This window comes from Branchiostoma lanceolatum, chromosome 9, assembly GCF_035083965.1.
Source record: "Branchiostoma lanceolatum isolate klBraLanc5 chromosome 9, klBraLanc5.hap2, whole genome shotgun sequence".
Classification (NCBI taxonomy): domain Eukaryota; kingdom Metazoa; phylum Chordata; class Leptocardii; order Amphioxiformes; family Branchiostomatidae; genus Branchiostoma; species Branchiostoma lanceolatum.
The window spans coordinates 487,439-503,095 of record NC_089730.1 but is presented as its reverse complement, the minus strand read 5'-3'; the positions used below and the strand labels follow the sequence as shown (position 1 = coordinate 503,095).

Genomic DNA, 15,657 nt, shown 5'->3' with positions numbered 1-15,657 from the left:
CCGGCGGCTCTTTGTCAATGAGGAGAATGATGTTTACAAAGACCTGATTGACAAAGAGCTGCCGGAGGGGCGCTCGAAACGTCTATTTTTCATTGTATTTTTCCAAAGGTAAAGATTAAATTATATTTCTCTATTGCTGACCTGGATTACTAATATTCACAAACATACTATACTATGATATACAAATGTAAGTATATATAAGCCTCATCTTCATAATTTATGAGGAAATACTACAAAATCCTTCTTTGCTAAGATAAGACGTTCATACTTTGAACAACTTGTGTTATTTGAGTAGAGATGATCAACTGACATAGTTCATGCAAATGAGGTCCTGATTTGCCCAATAAATGGAAAACAATTATGATTATGCTCCCCGATAAGGCTAAAATCAGTCGGCGGAGGTATGGGGTCGTGGAACTCTAGTTATAAATCGGTCAGCGGGCTGGAAAGAAAGCAATTCACACATCCTTGCAAAGAATAGGGAAGTATGCTTTCCACAGAGGACCAACCAGTGTCTAGCCTGTGTTTACCCATTCTCTCGCTGGTGGAGGCTAATGACCCCCTCCTACATGTAGGAGCTACATGTAGGAGCGTGATTTAGTCAGTCCTGCAGTGAAATCTTGAGATGTACAAAAGCAGACAGAAGCACCTGGATAAGCACCTACCTTTATGGGGGCAATCACCAATTTACCATTATTTACCATTTTCTACCATTTTTTGTAAATATTTCTAAAAGTGGAAGAATCACATAAATGAATTATTCTGAATATATTTTGTGCAGTCACATTCAATATTTTTCAAAATTATCTAATTGAATTCAAATAAATTCATTATTTTCATATTCAATCTTTCAGAAAAATTTAGAACTATTGTCACTCAGATATTGTTTTATTGGAAATAATTCAAAATTATTCAGAAATATTGATACATATCAACTATGCAGATGAAGACCTCATTTGCATAATTATTGAGAAAATACTATAACCCAAGATGATCTTCAACTGAGAAAGAGAGGAATATAGATAGATATGAAATATGCAAATAAAATATGATAAATGATAAACTATTATAATGCCATACTGGTAAATGACGACAATTTCATACCTGCGGAATATGTTATGTAAATGTGAACATTGTTGAATATAGATTATGCTAATGAGGATGTCATTCCCATAATTGATAAAATGCTAGAATAGCCTTCTTCGTTAAGATAAGACTGTCATACTTTGGACAACTTATGTTATTTGGGTGGGGAAGATGAAAAACTGATATGATTTATGCAAATGAGGGCCTTACTTGTATAAATAATGAAAAACACTCGTAATATGTCAGTCATAAAGGTAAAAATCATTTGGCAAAGGTATAAAGTCACAGAGCTCTAGTTGTATCATAATACCCAGCTGGGCCAAGTTTCATCCCTCTCATTTTAAATTGAAGAGAAATTAATGTAGGAAACCGTTTAAAGACTAGCCTGTGTATACCCTGATGACCACTGTACATTCCACTGGCTCCACTATCAGACCTTACTCCACCCTGGCAGCTGAAAAAAGGAAACTGAGTTCAGAGATGAAAATAACCACATAATCACATATCACACACATGGTTAGATAAATCTTATCCTTTTTCTTTCTACAGCACTCTTATTCCACAGTCATGATTATGCAACTCTATGTATAAACCAAGGTGATTGACTGTTGGAGGCACAGGCATGTAGTTTTATGAGGAACAGAGGTGCTTTTAATGAACTACAAAACAGCAATTTTACAATCAATGTAAGAAAAACAGGAGCAAACATATACAGACTTGACCTTTTGGTAACAAAAACCATCTTTCACCATATCTAGGCAGACATTTCTTTACAAATACTTCTACCTAATAAATGAACATGTGTGATCTTTGGAGATTTGTTTACTACTGCTTACATGTACATCTAATCCATTACTCCACAATGCTTTCTGCAGTCAGGACTGACTTGTATCACAGGGGAGGATACTCTATGCCAGACAATGAAAACAACAGGATGGTGGTATTGTACAGCCTAAGAATTCAATACAAAAGAAAAACCACTTTCAGCTATACTGGAAAGCATATTGATCAAATATGTGTAAAGCAGAATGCACAAAAATTCACTCATTACATTGTGTACATTGATTAAAACAACCACTCACTAGCACTGGCTGTTCTTTGTCAATCTGTAAGACTTCTGTTCCTGACTCTGCTATTTCAACATTTTTGCACAGTACTCTTTCTTTACAATGTAAATTACAAGCTTTTAGTTTGGTTGTACCCCTACAGATGTTATTTACTACTCTCCAAGCAGAGGAGGTGTTCTGGCTGATTTTTAACATGTTTTTAGGCGTTTTTGTCGGGCTCTCTACTTTGTCATTTTTTTGTCTCTTCAAACCCCACCTCTGGCAGCACTGAGCGGGGCAAATTTATTTACTTTCATTGAAGAAAGGTGGCAGTGCTCCTCCCCGAGAACCATTAGATTATCATTAGTGGTAACTATTACTGCGCTGGATTATCACACATCTGGCAAGGGTAGAGCCGCATTCACCATGTTGCGCCTGTCCCCCGCTGACTGCCCTATTCAGGCTGATGTCCACGATCTCACGCCGGCATGATCATTGATAGCATCATAACGTAAATTTCCATTGGATACCTCACAAGAAAATCGAGAAAATACAACGATGCATGAACGAGACATATGAAATAAATATGTATTACGGACGGGCACGATTCGCACTTACTTGTGAAACGCTTGTAATGTGTTGAAGTGGTTGGGTTTATTAGGCATTGATCGGTGCGATCCCTGGCAGAGGTGGGGTTTGAAGAGACAAAAAAAATGACAAAGTAGAAAGCCCGACAAAAACGCTTAAAACACGTTAAAAACCAGCCAGAACCCCTCCTCTGCTTGGAGAGTAGTTGTTTACAACATTCACCAGTATTGTGTCAAACTCTGCTCATTGTTCTTGTATTAAAGACAACATGTACATGGAACATTCAACCCTTTGAAAGACAATGTATTGATCTGAATTCATGAATTGGTGTCTGAAATGACAAAGTATGGCCTTCAGTTGCAAGTCAAAAATTACTGTTAAATCAATCATTCTAATTCTAAAATGAAACTAATTCAAAAGCAACAGTCCCAATTAATGTTCAAAAACAGTTCATGTTGAAAATGTACAACAGCCGGAGAACATCTGCCTCTGCACAAGGCAAGAACAACAAACACTTTCATTGGTCCCAAGCCTGCGGCCATCTGAAGTGCACTATGGGATATCTAGTTGATCTGGCTGACTGCAGCCAGCACTTCTAACTGTACAGCATCACTCATGACCTGTGTGGGGGTCTCCTCGCCCTGTATGGCCATGTCCCCCTGGGTGGTGGGGATCTCCACGATGTGCACCTCCTCCTGTGAGGACAGCTGCACCACCTGCTCCGTCCTGTCTGCTCCCAGGTGGATCTCCTGTTGACTTCCATCAGGCAAGATGTGGATAGTCCGTGTGGTCAGCTGCACAAAACAGACATTTACACTGTACATGTCTGCTCAATGATGTACAATGTTTGTGACCAAATGTATATCAACCAGCTGGCTAAATATAACGAAGACAAACAAAATTTGGGCCACATGAGGGTATGATAATTGGGTTAGTAAAGGTTTTAAATATGATTAACAGCTTGCATAAATCCTCCCAGCTTTCACCATTTTGATGACCAACAAAAATCCATCTTTCTACCAAAATCAACCAATCTACTTTTCAAAACATGGGTCACTTCATTTTCCACTGCCTTCAAAAAAGAAGTCAAACCCAACCATAGTTAACATAGAGTTTTCAAAGTAGAATAGATAACTATCTAGGATGTGTTGCTGCAAACCCTGGTACAGTTAGAGAAATAATAATTTGTCCTACATACTGTAAATGTACATATGTGTACATGGTACAGAAATGACAGCTCTAGTCTGTACACTGTTAAGACAATCGTGCCATGATGTGTAATTACCTGCTGATGTTCTGACCTCTGACCCTCCTGTTGTGGGTCTACTTCCATCCCGGCCTGTGTCACCTCCATGACCCCTGCCTGGGTCACCTCCATGACCTCTGATTGGGTGACTTCCATGACCCCTGCCTGGGTCACCTCCATGACAGTTGGCTGGATGACATTTGTCTGGGTGAGCTGTACTGCCTCCTGCCCATGTTCCTGCAGCTCCGTCTGTACGTGTGCATTTTGTAGCTGAATGCCCTGGGGGAGCTCTAGGGTGATCTCTCTGATCTGAACAGCCTGAGCAGTACTGTGTGGGATTTCTTGGATCTGAGAGGGTTGAGAAACAGCAGCTACTCTGATAGGAATAGTCTCCCCACTCTGGGACACCAGTGCCTGAATGTGGCTTGCCGCTGATACACCCTGTGGCAGCTGTAGCTGCACCTGGACAGGCTGGGCCTGACTAATTGTTTGTTCTACTGTACCACTGGGTGTGGTCTTCTCCTTCAGGTGCAAGCTTTGATGGCGCTGTAGGTTGGCTTTCAGAGCGAACCTGGCATTACACACATCGCAGGGGTACGGCCGTTCCCCTGTGTGTGTTCTCATGTGTCCTGTATAGTGGAACCTGTTGTTGAACTGGGCGGTGCACAGGGTGCAGGAGAAACGAGCCTCCCCAGTGTGCTTCACTCTCTGGTGGGAAATCAGGTTACTCTTCTGAGTGAAGCGAGCATTGCAAACATCGCACTGGAATGGTTTCTCTCCCTTGTTGGTGTGCTGCCTTCTGTGACCAATCAGAGTGGACAATTGGCGAAAACTTACACCACACACGTAGCACTTGAATGGCTTCTCCCCTGTGTGGATGCGTCGATGATTCAGCATGTTGTTCTTCTCTGTAAACTTCTTGTCACACATATCACAAGCAAACGGTCGCTCACCGGTATGTCGACGTCTGTGACGAATCAGAGATGCTTTCTGAGCAAACTTGGCATCACACTCATTACAAGAGAAAGGCTTTTCCCCTGTGTGTCTGCGCTTGTGTTGTATGAGAGCATCTTTCGAACTGAAGCTGTTGCCACACTCTTCACATGGGAAAGTGTTGTCTCCTCCCCCATGTTGCTTGCGATGTTTCTTCAAGCCTGCTCGATCTTCAAATACGGCCTCACAATCCTTGCAGCTGTAGGACTCTTCCCCTCTGTGCGTCCTCCTGTGGCTCAGGTAAGGACCTTTCTTTGAGAAGGTCTCATCACAGATGTCACATGTGAAGAGCTTCTCCACCACATGTCGCCTTCTGTGTGCCAGGATCTTGGACCTGCGTGTGAACTGAGCCTGGCAGATGTCGCAGGTGTAGGGTCCATCCCCCTGGAGAACAAGCTTGCCCAGGTCCACCTCATCATCTTCATCAGACAATACAGCAGACTGTTTGGGTCGTCCCTTCGAGCCCTTCGGCCTGCCTCGACCCCGCTTGACTGGCTGTGGCTGGGTTGGTGGGGCAGATTCTACAGAAAAGAAAGTTCAACATCTGAACACTGGGACAGGAATGCTCTGTACTTAAAACAAACACTCAGTGTAACAGAATGATATCATTCTAATCCCGGGGTGCCTACCTCCTGGTTCTGTAGCTTCCTTTTGGCCAGAAGTGTTTGGTTGGTTGGCCACAGGCTGCTCCTCTGGTCCACTCAGGTAGGTTGAACAGTCAGACAGCACATTGACAATCTCCAGAAATCCTGCTGCTACCAAGATGTCCTGGGCTGTTTCCTTGGTCAGCACCAACTTGGCTGTATACATGTAGTCCAAAAGGGCATTGAAGCCTTTCTCCGTCACAGGGTCCAGTTGTACCTAGTCAGGTGAATTGTAGGAGACAGTGTTCAGCAGTTTCTTTGACACATTGGCAAATGCAACAGGTACATTCCAGAAATTTCAAGACTTTTTTGAGATGCTGTTGCACTTATCCTAGATTATTGTAATTTGATGATGATTCTAGTACATGTATATCATTACTGTCTACTCGGACTACAACTATTCCAAACATCCAAAAACACATCACAAAAAACCTTCCCTCATTGATAGAAGAAACAAAGATATGTAACTGAGCTTCTCATAAACATCATGTACCTCTGATGCCTCGTTAGTGACGAGGAGTGACTTGAAGTAACCAGAAAAGGCAGACAGCACACATTTGTGGGCCGTCCAGGTACTGTTCCCACTGGATGCCTTCAGGGTGATGTCACACAAGGAACCATCTTTGCGCTGTTGGTCCAGCTGTTGAAGTAAACTTTCAGGGAGACTCAGGTACTCATAGATGTGGGTGGCACCTGTAGTCATCTTCACGTCTACAGGGCAGAACAGTATCTGTCAGATCATAAGGCAAACACCACCATAACTTGCAATTGTACTATGTAATCATAATTATGCACTGTTTCCTTCCCAAAAAGTCCTTTTTGATACGCGGTGCAAGGTTCTGAACTCGCTGCTGTATTTACTTTGGCATCACGGACAGAATTTGACTTGATTACCTGGTGGCAGGAATTAAAAAGTGGAAGTATGATTTGTACAAATGTATGTGGTTCAATGTTCACTAACAGAAGAGTGTCTACAAAAATCTGTACATGTGTTCATTGAATAGTATCTATAATGGTTGAAAATAGTCAGGACCTATTTTAGTGTCATCAGTGCCAGAAATTCCCTTCATCATGTCTGTTTCCTTTACCTTAACCTTTGAAATGGACGTAAATCATTCAATTCTACAGCATAGTGTTTTCGGTTATCTGCAATTGTGAATATGTCTTCCACGACGCCAAAAATACATGTAGTTACTCAAGCAACTGGATAAAATTGTGAAAACTGTGAAAATTTTATCCAGTTGCTTGAGTAACTATTTTTGGCGTATCTTATTACCTGGATGTCTAACCTTCATCAACGTGTCTTCCACAACGTTATGGTGACATACATGTAGGTTGGAACACAGGATCACTTTGAATCAGTATATTTCCATTCCATGAACAGTTCCTATTGCAGTTAGAATTCAAAACCCATCAATGGCAACCTCAAAACATTTACATCAAAAGAGGTTTACCAATCACCAATGGCCGAAATGCCAACTTTTTTTTAAAGCACTTGTTTTAATGCATCACTAGTACATGTATATTATGTTATATCAGGCGGGTGGTGACCTCCTGAAGGAGTATTAGAAACGGAGCTGTTTTCACGTTTGCAGCTAGAACTCCCGATCCCGTTGTCGCATTGGTTTGTAACTTGGCATATCGTCTGCTACGTTGCGCGTAATGATGCACAATGTCTTTTTACACATAACTGCTTTTGGATTCGGATATATTGGAATTGCAACAGTGCAATGCACGTGGGACACAGGCAGCTATTGCTGATGTCGTGACCCACACACATAATGTACCCGATTTTTGGCGACGCCTCAGGGGCGAGCCAAATTTTTACTATATTGTGTGCAGATTGCAAGAATTCTAGGAATTGTACAGGAATGTGAAAGTCCATGGGACGATAACTCAAGAATGCCTGGATATATTGTCTTCATATTTTGTAGGTAGGTAGGTCTGTGGGAGACCTTGTGATGGTTGGATTTTGGGCCCCCTAGCGACTTTCTATGGTACTGCAGCGGAACTTTCACTTTTCAAATCTCGTCTTCTGAACATGATATAGTCATGATTTTTAAGTGGTGGATAGCTCTTTGTTAGGAAAATATGTCCTGTAGATTTGGACCCCCTAGCGGCTTTTTTTAAACTGCAGGAACTGATTTTGACTCAAACTTTGAAAGAGAATAACGCAAGAAGGGGATGACGGATCATCATAATGTTTGGTGTGTAGATAGTTTAAGTGATGATTTACATGATCATATGCCAATTATGCAAATCAATATCTGATTTGCATGATTAATGAGGACAGCTGAATTCTATTATAGGACTCTCAAACACATGACATATGTAACTGAGAAAGGGATGAATATCGATAGATATCAATTATGCAAATTGATACTTAATTTGCATAATCAATGACAAAATACTATAAAACCATAGTGGTAAATGATGGGGATTTCATTTTTGCACCATTTGGAAGTTAAGTAAATGTGGCCACTATTAGACACAAATCTTGCATAGAGGGCCTCATTTACATAATTTATGAGGAAATGGTACGATATCTTTTTTTGTGAAAACAAGATTTTCATACATTGGACAACTTGTGTTATTTTGGTAGAGAAGGTGATCGACTGATATGATTTATGCGAGGTCCTTATGTGCATGTGGGCTAAAAACGAAAACGTTGACGGAGACCACCGTCGCCATGGCAACATCTTTTTTATGTTGCCAAACTTGTTACACTTGGGTGGAGTGGGGAAAATCGTGTTAAGTGCCTTTTTTCCCAAAGGCACAAGATCGATGGCAGCATTTGAACCCGGAACCCCTTGGTTCTGATCATGAGTCGAAAATCCCGCCGTTACGCCACATGACCCCACTATCATTAATGTAATATTCTAAACGCACCCTTATCTTGGAACAGACCATTAATTCTATAACGTATTGTGGATGTGCACTGGGAGGTTTTGTGCTAAGCAGATATTGGGTGATGTGTCGTCATTTGTATAGAAGCTATTGTCTGCTTCCTGGTTCCAATTAATGACTCCAAGCAGATGTTATGTTGCAGCTTCCTCCACTGCCTGTATCTGAGATAGAGAGGAATATCAATAGATATCACTTATGCATATGAAGATCTAATTTGCATAATCGATAAGAAAATACTATAATTCTGTAGGGGTGAATGATGGGAATTTCATTCTTGCGGCATTTGGAAGTCAAGTAAAGTTTAACATTATTAGATGTGAAACATGCAAATTAATGCCTAATTTAAATAATTTATTAGCAAATGCTACAATTTCCTTCTTTTCCAAGATAAGACTTTCCAACTTTGACAACTTGTTTCTGTCTTGGTCTGTGTCTTTGCACCTATAAATCAAGATACTTTTGATGGATCTGGGAGACCCCTGAACTCCCCCTGCCTATGGGCTTATATCTATGCCATGGGACCTCACTGTTCACTGACAAGTCAGCTTAAGTGTTTGACCTAACTGCCATTGAAAAGTTTTGAGCTAGTTTAATAGGCAGCTGCCTCGCCAAGGAAGTTGAAAAGATAACACTGTCACTAATCTTTCTGAATGCCTCGTGAGATTTGCATGCAGACCCCCATTCAGCCTATTCTCCAAGCAAAGGTTTCCAAGTACTAGTAGTACTGGCTGCAATTTTTAACGCTGCCCTCCCTCCACCCCAGGAACTAAACTGTAGTTTCCACCCATCCGCTGTGGGTGTTTCCGGGCTGGCAGTCGCAGTCCAACGTGTGTATAACCTTGTACTTGTACAATGTACATGTATGTCTGTTTCTACTCTTTCTCCCCCCCCCCCATACTCGACAGAGTAATTCTAATACTTCCATAAACCTATTTTGATATTTGCTGTCGATTTTTTTACGTAACAGTCGGTGCAAAATATTTCACTTAACAGGTCCTGGACGGGAAGGCACTGACGCCATTATATTTGACAGTGAACAATAGCTGCCGCAGCATTGGGCCAGTGCGGCTGCCTGAAAACCGTCCCCAATGTAGTGGATGCGCATAACCCGAGCAATAAAAAGATTTGCCAAACGATGAATTAAAGGTATGCAGGGACACCGATTTAAAAGGATAGCCCCACCCAAGTGCGTTTTGTGGCAGAGGTGGAGGGAGGGCAGCATTAAAAATTGTGGCCACTACTAGGTCTTTGCGGCTAGACTGATTGTGGCTGCAGGATGTTCTGCAGCAGCAGAACACAGTCGACCACTACTACAACTAGGTCTTGCAATTGTGAACTGTGTAGTCATAATATGTGTTATCATTTTATCAATTGTATAGTACTATTATATATGGGCTCGAAATCCAATTTAGCGACTTGCAATTTTGCAAGTTGAAAATACCAGTGGATTGTGTAAGGCCAGGAAAATCATTAAATCTATTAGTGTTAATGAACATGATCAAGCTGAAAAGACAAAAAGAAAGAAAGTTAAGGTTTTGCTTAATTTTCTCAAAATTTTCCCTTGGTTGCTTGCCTCTGAGGTTCCAAGTAGAAAATACATGACTTGGACCAAGTTCACACTATAAACATTGTAAATGCAAAGGTTTGTGAATACTCTAATATCGATGTTCCTAATCTTATAGTTTACCCCCAGCTTCTGGTTCGGTACGCGGTTATAACTCAGAATTTTGAAAGCGATTACGTAGTGAATGACATCAAAAAGTCTTCAAAATGTCCATTGTATTTTTAGCAAACTCCTTGCTATAAAACCTTGTTGCTAAAACACAACACTTAAGTGTTATAATGAACATTTAGAATACTCTTGGAGTCTTGTTATTGATGAAAATTAAGATTCTTATTTTCTTTTTATTTCCATGAATCTCACAAACCTTTATTGGGCGCTGCTTGCTTGTGATCGCCGACTCTGTGCATTCTGCTGCACTCTTACCTTTAGATGCAGTCGTGAGCTCGAACATGTGGCGCGGCGTGGCGGTATCACAACCTTCCGTTTTCATCCTTCAGTTGTCAGAGCGAAAACTTTTTGCCCCTTTTATCCGGCCGGCGCCAGAAAAAAGGCTGGGGTCAACAATTTTTTTTCTATGGATTTTTCCTAGGCCTAAAGTTAGATGTTATGTGTGTGAGCGTGTGTACTATAATTAACCTGACGTGTGAATGCGGGAGGGCGCTCAGAGATCATCGAGGTAGACATTGTTTTGTAGTCAAAATTATGACGAAAATCTGTACATGGTGTAACGGTTCACAAACAATTACAACGATAACAGAAAATATGATTTTTGTAGGATCCTTGTGTCAATGAGAATTGAACCTGGTGGTGGTAATGCTGTCTAAAATCACATCATTTTCCATCCATGTACTGTATTATTAACACCTCGACCAGGAAACATGTTGTGAGTCGATCTTCTTCAAAGCAACCACCTGTCCAAGGTGACCACTTTTGCTTGGTCCACCGAGTGGTCGCCTTGGGCAGGTCTGACTGTACCTGCTTTCTGTAACCATGCTTATAGATATGTCTATTCTACATGCATATCTTATCTGTCCTATTTTGAATAACAGTTGAAGACATACTTGAAGTTAATGGTACTGTACAAAATCGTGTCAACTTCTACATCAATAGATTGAGTCATTGTACATTATTTCTAATTCAAACAAGAGTCTGTAGGACACAATCTCTGTGAAGTTATCATGGTGTTTGCAGTGTGACTAAGGTGTTTGTTTTTGTCTTTTTCTATTGTGTTGCCATATTTCAGAAAAATCAATCAAAAGGATTGCGAAGACCGAGACCCATACACTATGATACAGTAGTAAGATGTCAAGTATCTATGTTGACTTCCAAATGCCGCAAGAATGAAAATCCCATCATTCACCACTACGGAATTATAGTCTTTCCTTATCAATTAAGCAAATTACTAGTAGGTCTTCTATCTCAGATACAGGCAGCCTGACATCTACATCATAGTACATGGAGTAAGTTGTTAATTGGGGCAAGGAACCAGACATCAGTTGATTTCAAGCTGCTATATCAATATCTGCTTAGGCCACAGCAAGTAAATTTTATGGATGACATCCTCTGCAGACTCCAAATTTAGGGCGCGCGGACGAAAAAAAAGAAGGCAGGCAAAAAAACAAACCAAGACACACATTTTCAAACTTGAATACCATAAAGCATGTAAGAAGAGTTGAAGCGATAAAACACGGTATTATAAGAAGTCTTTTATCCCTGTTTTTAATAAAACAATAACTAACACTGATGTCAACATTAAAATAATCAAATTATGAATTTAGATCCGGGTCTGTTTAGCAAGACGGCAGAGACAAGGTTTCCGTACACTGGGCACAGGAGTCTCTTGAGTCATGAGGCAGACTGACGGTGACTACATGTACACGTTGCTGGCTCTGCTCACTTTTCCTCAGCTGAAGTTCTCTACTAGTAGCTCTCCTCTATTGCTGTCCTGGCTGTCTGAATTGCTGTGCCTTAGAAATCACCCGTCTTTTTATTCTGTCTTCAACATACAGACAGTTACACAATGGTCTACTCAAACTGCATGACATTAGTTACTTCATCTGATCGTGTTATCGAATTTGTTCACTCGGATTACACGTTGTTGATAATAATGGCACAGCAATTACAGACTATATTACAACTTAGTTTGGCATGAGGGCTGCACTGTGTCTTCTTGTAAGTTGGTGACGAGGAGCAATCTTATTACAGCTTGCATACACATTTGGAACTGCAGGAGCAGGTTTTGCATCTGACTTTGAAAGGGAATAACTCAAGAAGGGCTTGATGGATGGCAATGATTTTTGGTAAGTAGATAGCTTGAGTGATGATGAACATGATTAGATACTTTTTATGCAAATCAGTATCTAATTTGCATAATTAATGAGGAAAAAGTTTATACATCCGCCAAATTCCATGATAGGACTATGAAACATGTGACATATGTAAGTGAGGAAGAGGGAAATATTAATTGATATGAACTATGCAAATGAAGACCTCATTTGCATAATTAATGAGAAAATACTATAACTCAAGATGGCCTTGATGGATGGTCATGATTTTTGGTATGTAGATAGCTTGTGTGATGCTTAGAATGATTCGCCGATAATTATGCAAATCAGATTCTAATTTGCATAATTAATGAGGCAACTTTAAAAATCTGCTATGTGCCATGATATGACTATTCAAATTGTGAATGAGGAAGAGAGGAATGTTGAAGATAGAAAATATGCAAATGTGGGCCTAATTTGCACGCTTAAATGAGAAACTACTATACTGTAATTCCATACTGGTAAATGACGGAAATTTCATGCATCTAATACTTTTTTTTGTGGCATCGGGAAGTTATGTGAATGTGAACATCGTTGAATCAAATTATGCTAATATGGGCCTCATTTGCATAATTAATGATCAATATTAGCATAACCTTCTTTGTTAAGTTCATACTTTGCTAAGCTCATACTTTGGACATGTCATATTTTAAGACAATCAACTGGTAATAAAAAGGCGTATGATTTATAGTTGATGAGAAACACTCCTAATACGTCAGTCACAATGGTTAAAATAATTTGGCGAAGGTATGAGGTTGTGGAACCAAAAAAGTCGCTAGGGGGCCCAAACCCATACCACTTACTCTCCGTCCAAAGAACTATCTACCATTTAAAAATCAGTTCCATAGCATGTCCAGAACACGAGATATCAAAACAGGAAGTTCCGCTGCAGTACCTTAACAAGCCGCTAGGGGACCCAAAATCTAATCATTTCTAAGTCTCATCAAGACCTACCCACCTACCAAATATCAAGACAATCCATCCAAGCCTTCTCGAGTTATGCTGTACATTACACACATACATACAAACGCTGCCCTCTGCATAACCTTCTCGGCGAAGGTAATAATTTTTAACAAAGAGTTTTCACCATTCTTAAATGTGCAAATGCCTTTTTATGGCATCTAGAACGTTTCTTCAATAGAACTGACAGTAGTTTGCGACATATTCGGTATGTTGAAAAAAAATAGTTTTTTCAGGCGAAAAATCAATGTGCGCGCTGATATCATCCATAACATTTACTTGCTGTGGCCTTAGTAGTAGCAAACCTCCCAGCGCCCACTCACAAAACGTTACAGAACTAATGGTCTGTTCCAAGATAGGAGTGCTTTTTAGGTATTACATTGACGATAAAAGCAGTTAAATAAAAAATACAATTTGCATCATGTTGCCATCATCACATGCAACCTAGCAGACGATATGCCAAGTTACACATCAATGCGACAACGGGATCGTGAGTTATAGCTTCGAACGTGCAAACAACATCATTTTTAATACTCCATCAGGAGGTCACCCTCCTTCCCGAAGTAAAAATTGTGGCCACACTGCAATATCCAATAAAGTAATCATGGTATACCTTGGTATATACTTAAGTTAAGTACTAAACTGATATGTCATGATCCTTCATGTACATTCAAAGGTCAAACACCAGAGCTGACTATGTGATAGCTTCACAAATCAAAAGTACCGAAAGTTCCCTTCTATGGGTGACCATCCATGAAATCAGTGATGACGGAGATGTGATTGATCAAATTAAGGTTTCCGTTGCGCCTTTCATTTGAGCCAGCTGCAGTGCATTTGACCTCCGCATGAGGTCATGGTCCAAAATGGCAAGGCGGGGGGTGGGGGTGTCACATATACTACTTTTATCATAAGCGTTGTCTTTTCCCAACTGTTCATACATACATGTTCTGCTGCCTTAAAATGGCCAGAATTTTCCCAGCTTTACTTCCCCTTTGTCTTTCTCCTCTACAATACTCAAGACGACGTTAAATATCCTCCAAATATCATTATTGCAAAGGTGTATTATTTGCGCCTCCTTGCAAACGGCGCTACCAACAAACCTCCTTGCAACAAAGAAGAGTTTCTTCGTGTACTAACGTTACATAGCATTAAAAAATATCCTCCTGAAGTGACTTCTTCCAGTAGGACTTATTGAACATTTCTGGACACATCTTGAAAGGATGCGAACTGTAAGATCAAAAATAACGTCGGGTTCTTGCTACAACAGAGCGTTTGGTACCCGTCAGAGCATCCCACATTTGGAGGTTTTCACATATGCAAATCTCCCGTTCTGCTGCGGTGTTCGGTGTCGCTACCACCATTTCCAAGCGAAAATTACACAACTTACGGCACTATGAACCACAACATTACAGCAACTTTACCTTTTAACGTGCAAAATTCCAAGGATATGGTCAGGAGATGTTCCCTTATCTGGAGTCCGCCGAAAAACACAAGATGGCGTCCCGTGTCGTTGCTATCTTACTGAGGCCCCAAACCCGTGTGAAATTCAGTAAATCAAAGACGAATAAACGTTAACAGTAATTGGTGCAAGCTACCTAAAAGACATACAAAAGCTGCATTTGAAGTTCTACTATATATCTGTAGACATCTAAAAAGATATATACCGAACAATCTTGTTACCATGTTATATATTATATGGAGCTATGTGGTCTTGCTATCGCTCCGCGCGGACTGGAATGTTGGCCGTCGGGTAACTTCCTGGTATTAGTCCGCGATAACGGTAATTCGGCCTTGTGTCGCTTGATTACTGCAATGAGGTTATATAGACCTCCTTGATCACTGTGATATGTCCCACCAAGGAGGCTACAATTCCGGAGTAGTAAATGATGGCAATTTAGTTATTGCAGAATTTGGAAGAAGCTAATCAATTATGCAAATTATATATTTATCCGCATATGTGATATGATATCAATCGAGACCTCTTAGGCCCAGTTTACACATGCATTTCCAAGCACATTTGGATTAGACTCAGCCGAAGTCCGACTCATGTGCGTCATGTTTACACACAGGGCCGCGCCGACTTGGAATGCCCAGCTGCGCCGGTGGTGTGACGACAGCAGTATTGTCTCGCTTTGAATCATGACCAACCTGCACCACAGAGTGCACAAAATTCATGGCATAAAGAGTAAAAAGAAACAAATGTCAAAATTTGCTCCAACTTGATTTCACTGATTTTCATCTGACCCCTGACCTGAGCATGGTCTCGAGGTTGTCAAGTCGAGTCTGTGAAAAGGGGACT

At 40.7% G+C, this 15,657-nt stretch overlaps 1 protein-coding gene across 1 annotated transcript; it reads right to left on the bottom strand.

Annotated features, from left to right (window-relative positions):
* Positions 1-1,711: 1,711 nt before the first annotated feature.
* On the bottom strand, positions 1,712-14,913 carry LOC136441549 (uncharacterized). Its single transcript, XM_066437896.1, has 5 exons — positions 14,780-14,913; positions 6,097-6,314; positions 5,589-5,820; positions 4,006-5,480; positions 1,712-3,514 (listed from the first exon to the last, which is right to left on the bottom strand). The coding sequence occupies exons 2-5, from the start codon at positions 6,304-6,306 to the stop codon at positions 3,284-3,286; spliced, it is 2,148 nt and encodes a 715-aa protein (XP_066293993.1). The 5' UTR covers positions 6,307-6,314; positions 14,780-14,913; the 3' UTR covers positions 1,712-3,283.
* Between the last annotated feature and the right edge of the window lie 744 nt (positions 14,914-15,657).

Excerpts from the sequence above, each read along its gene's own strand:
- LOC136441549 (XM_066437896.1), bottom strand. The coding sequence starts at position 6,306 with ATGACTACAGGTGCCACCCACATCTATGAGTACCTGAGTCTCCCTGAA. Across the intron at positions 5,821-6,096 it reads TCACTAACGAGGCATCAGAG|GTACAACTGGACCCTGTGAC; the intron begins GTACATGATGTT and ends TCACCTGACTAG. Across the intron at positions 5,481-5,588 it reads GGAAGCTACAGAACCAGGAG|AATCTGCCCCACCAACCCAG; the intron begins GTAGGCACCCCG and ends TCTTTTCTGTAG.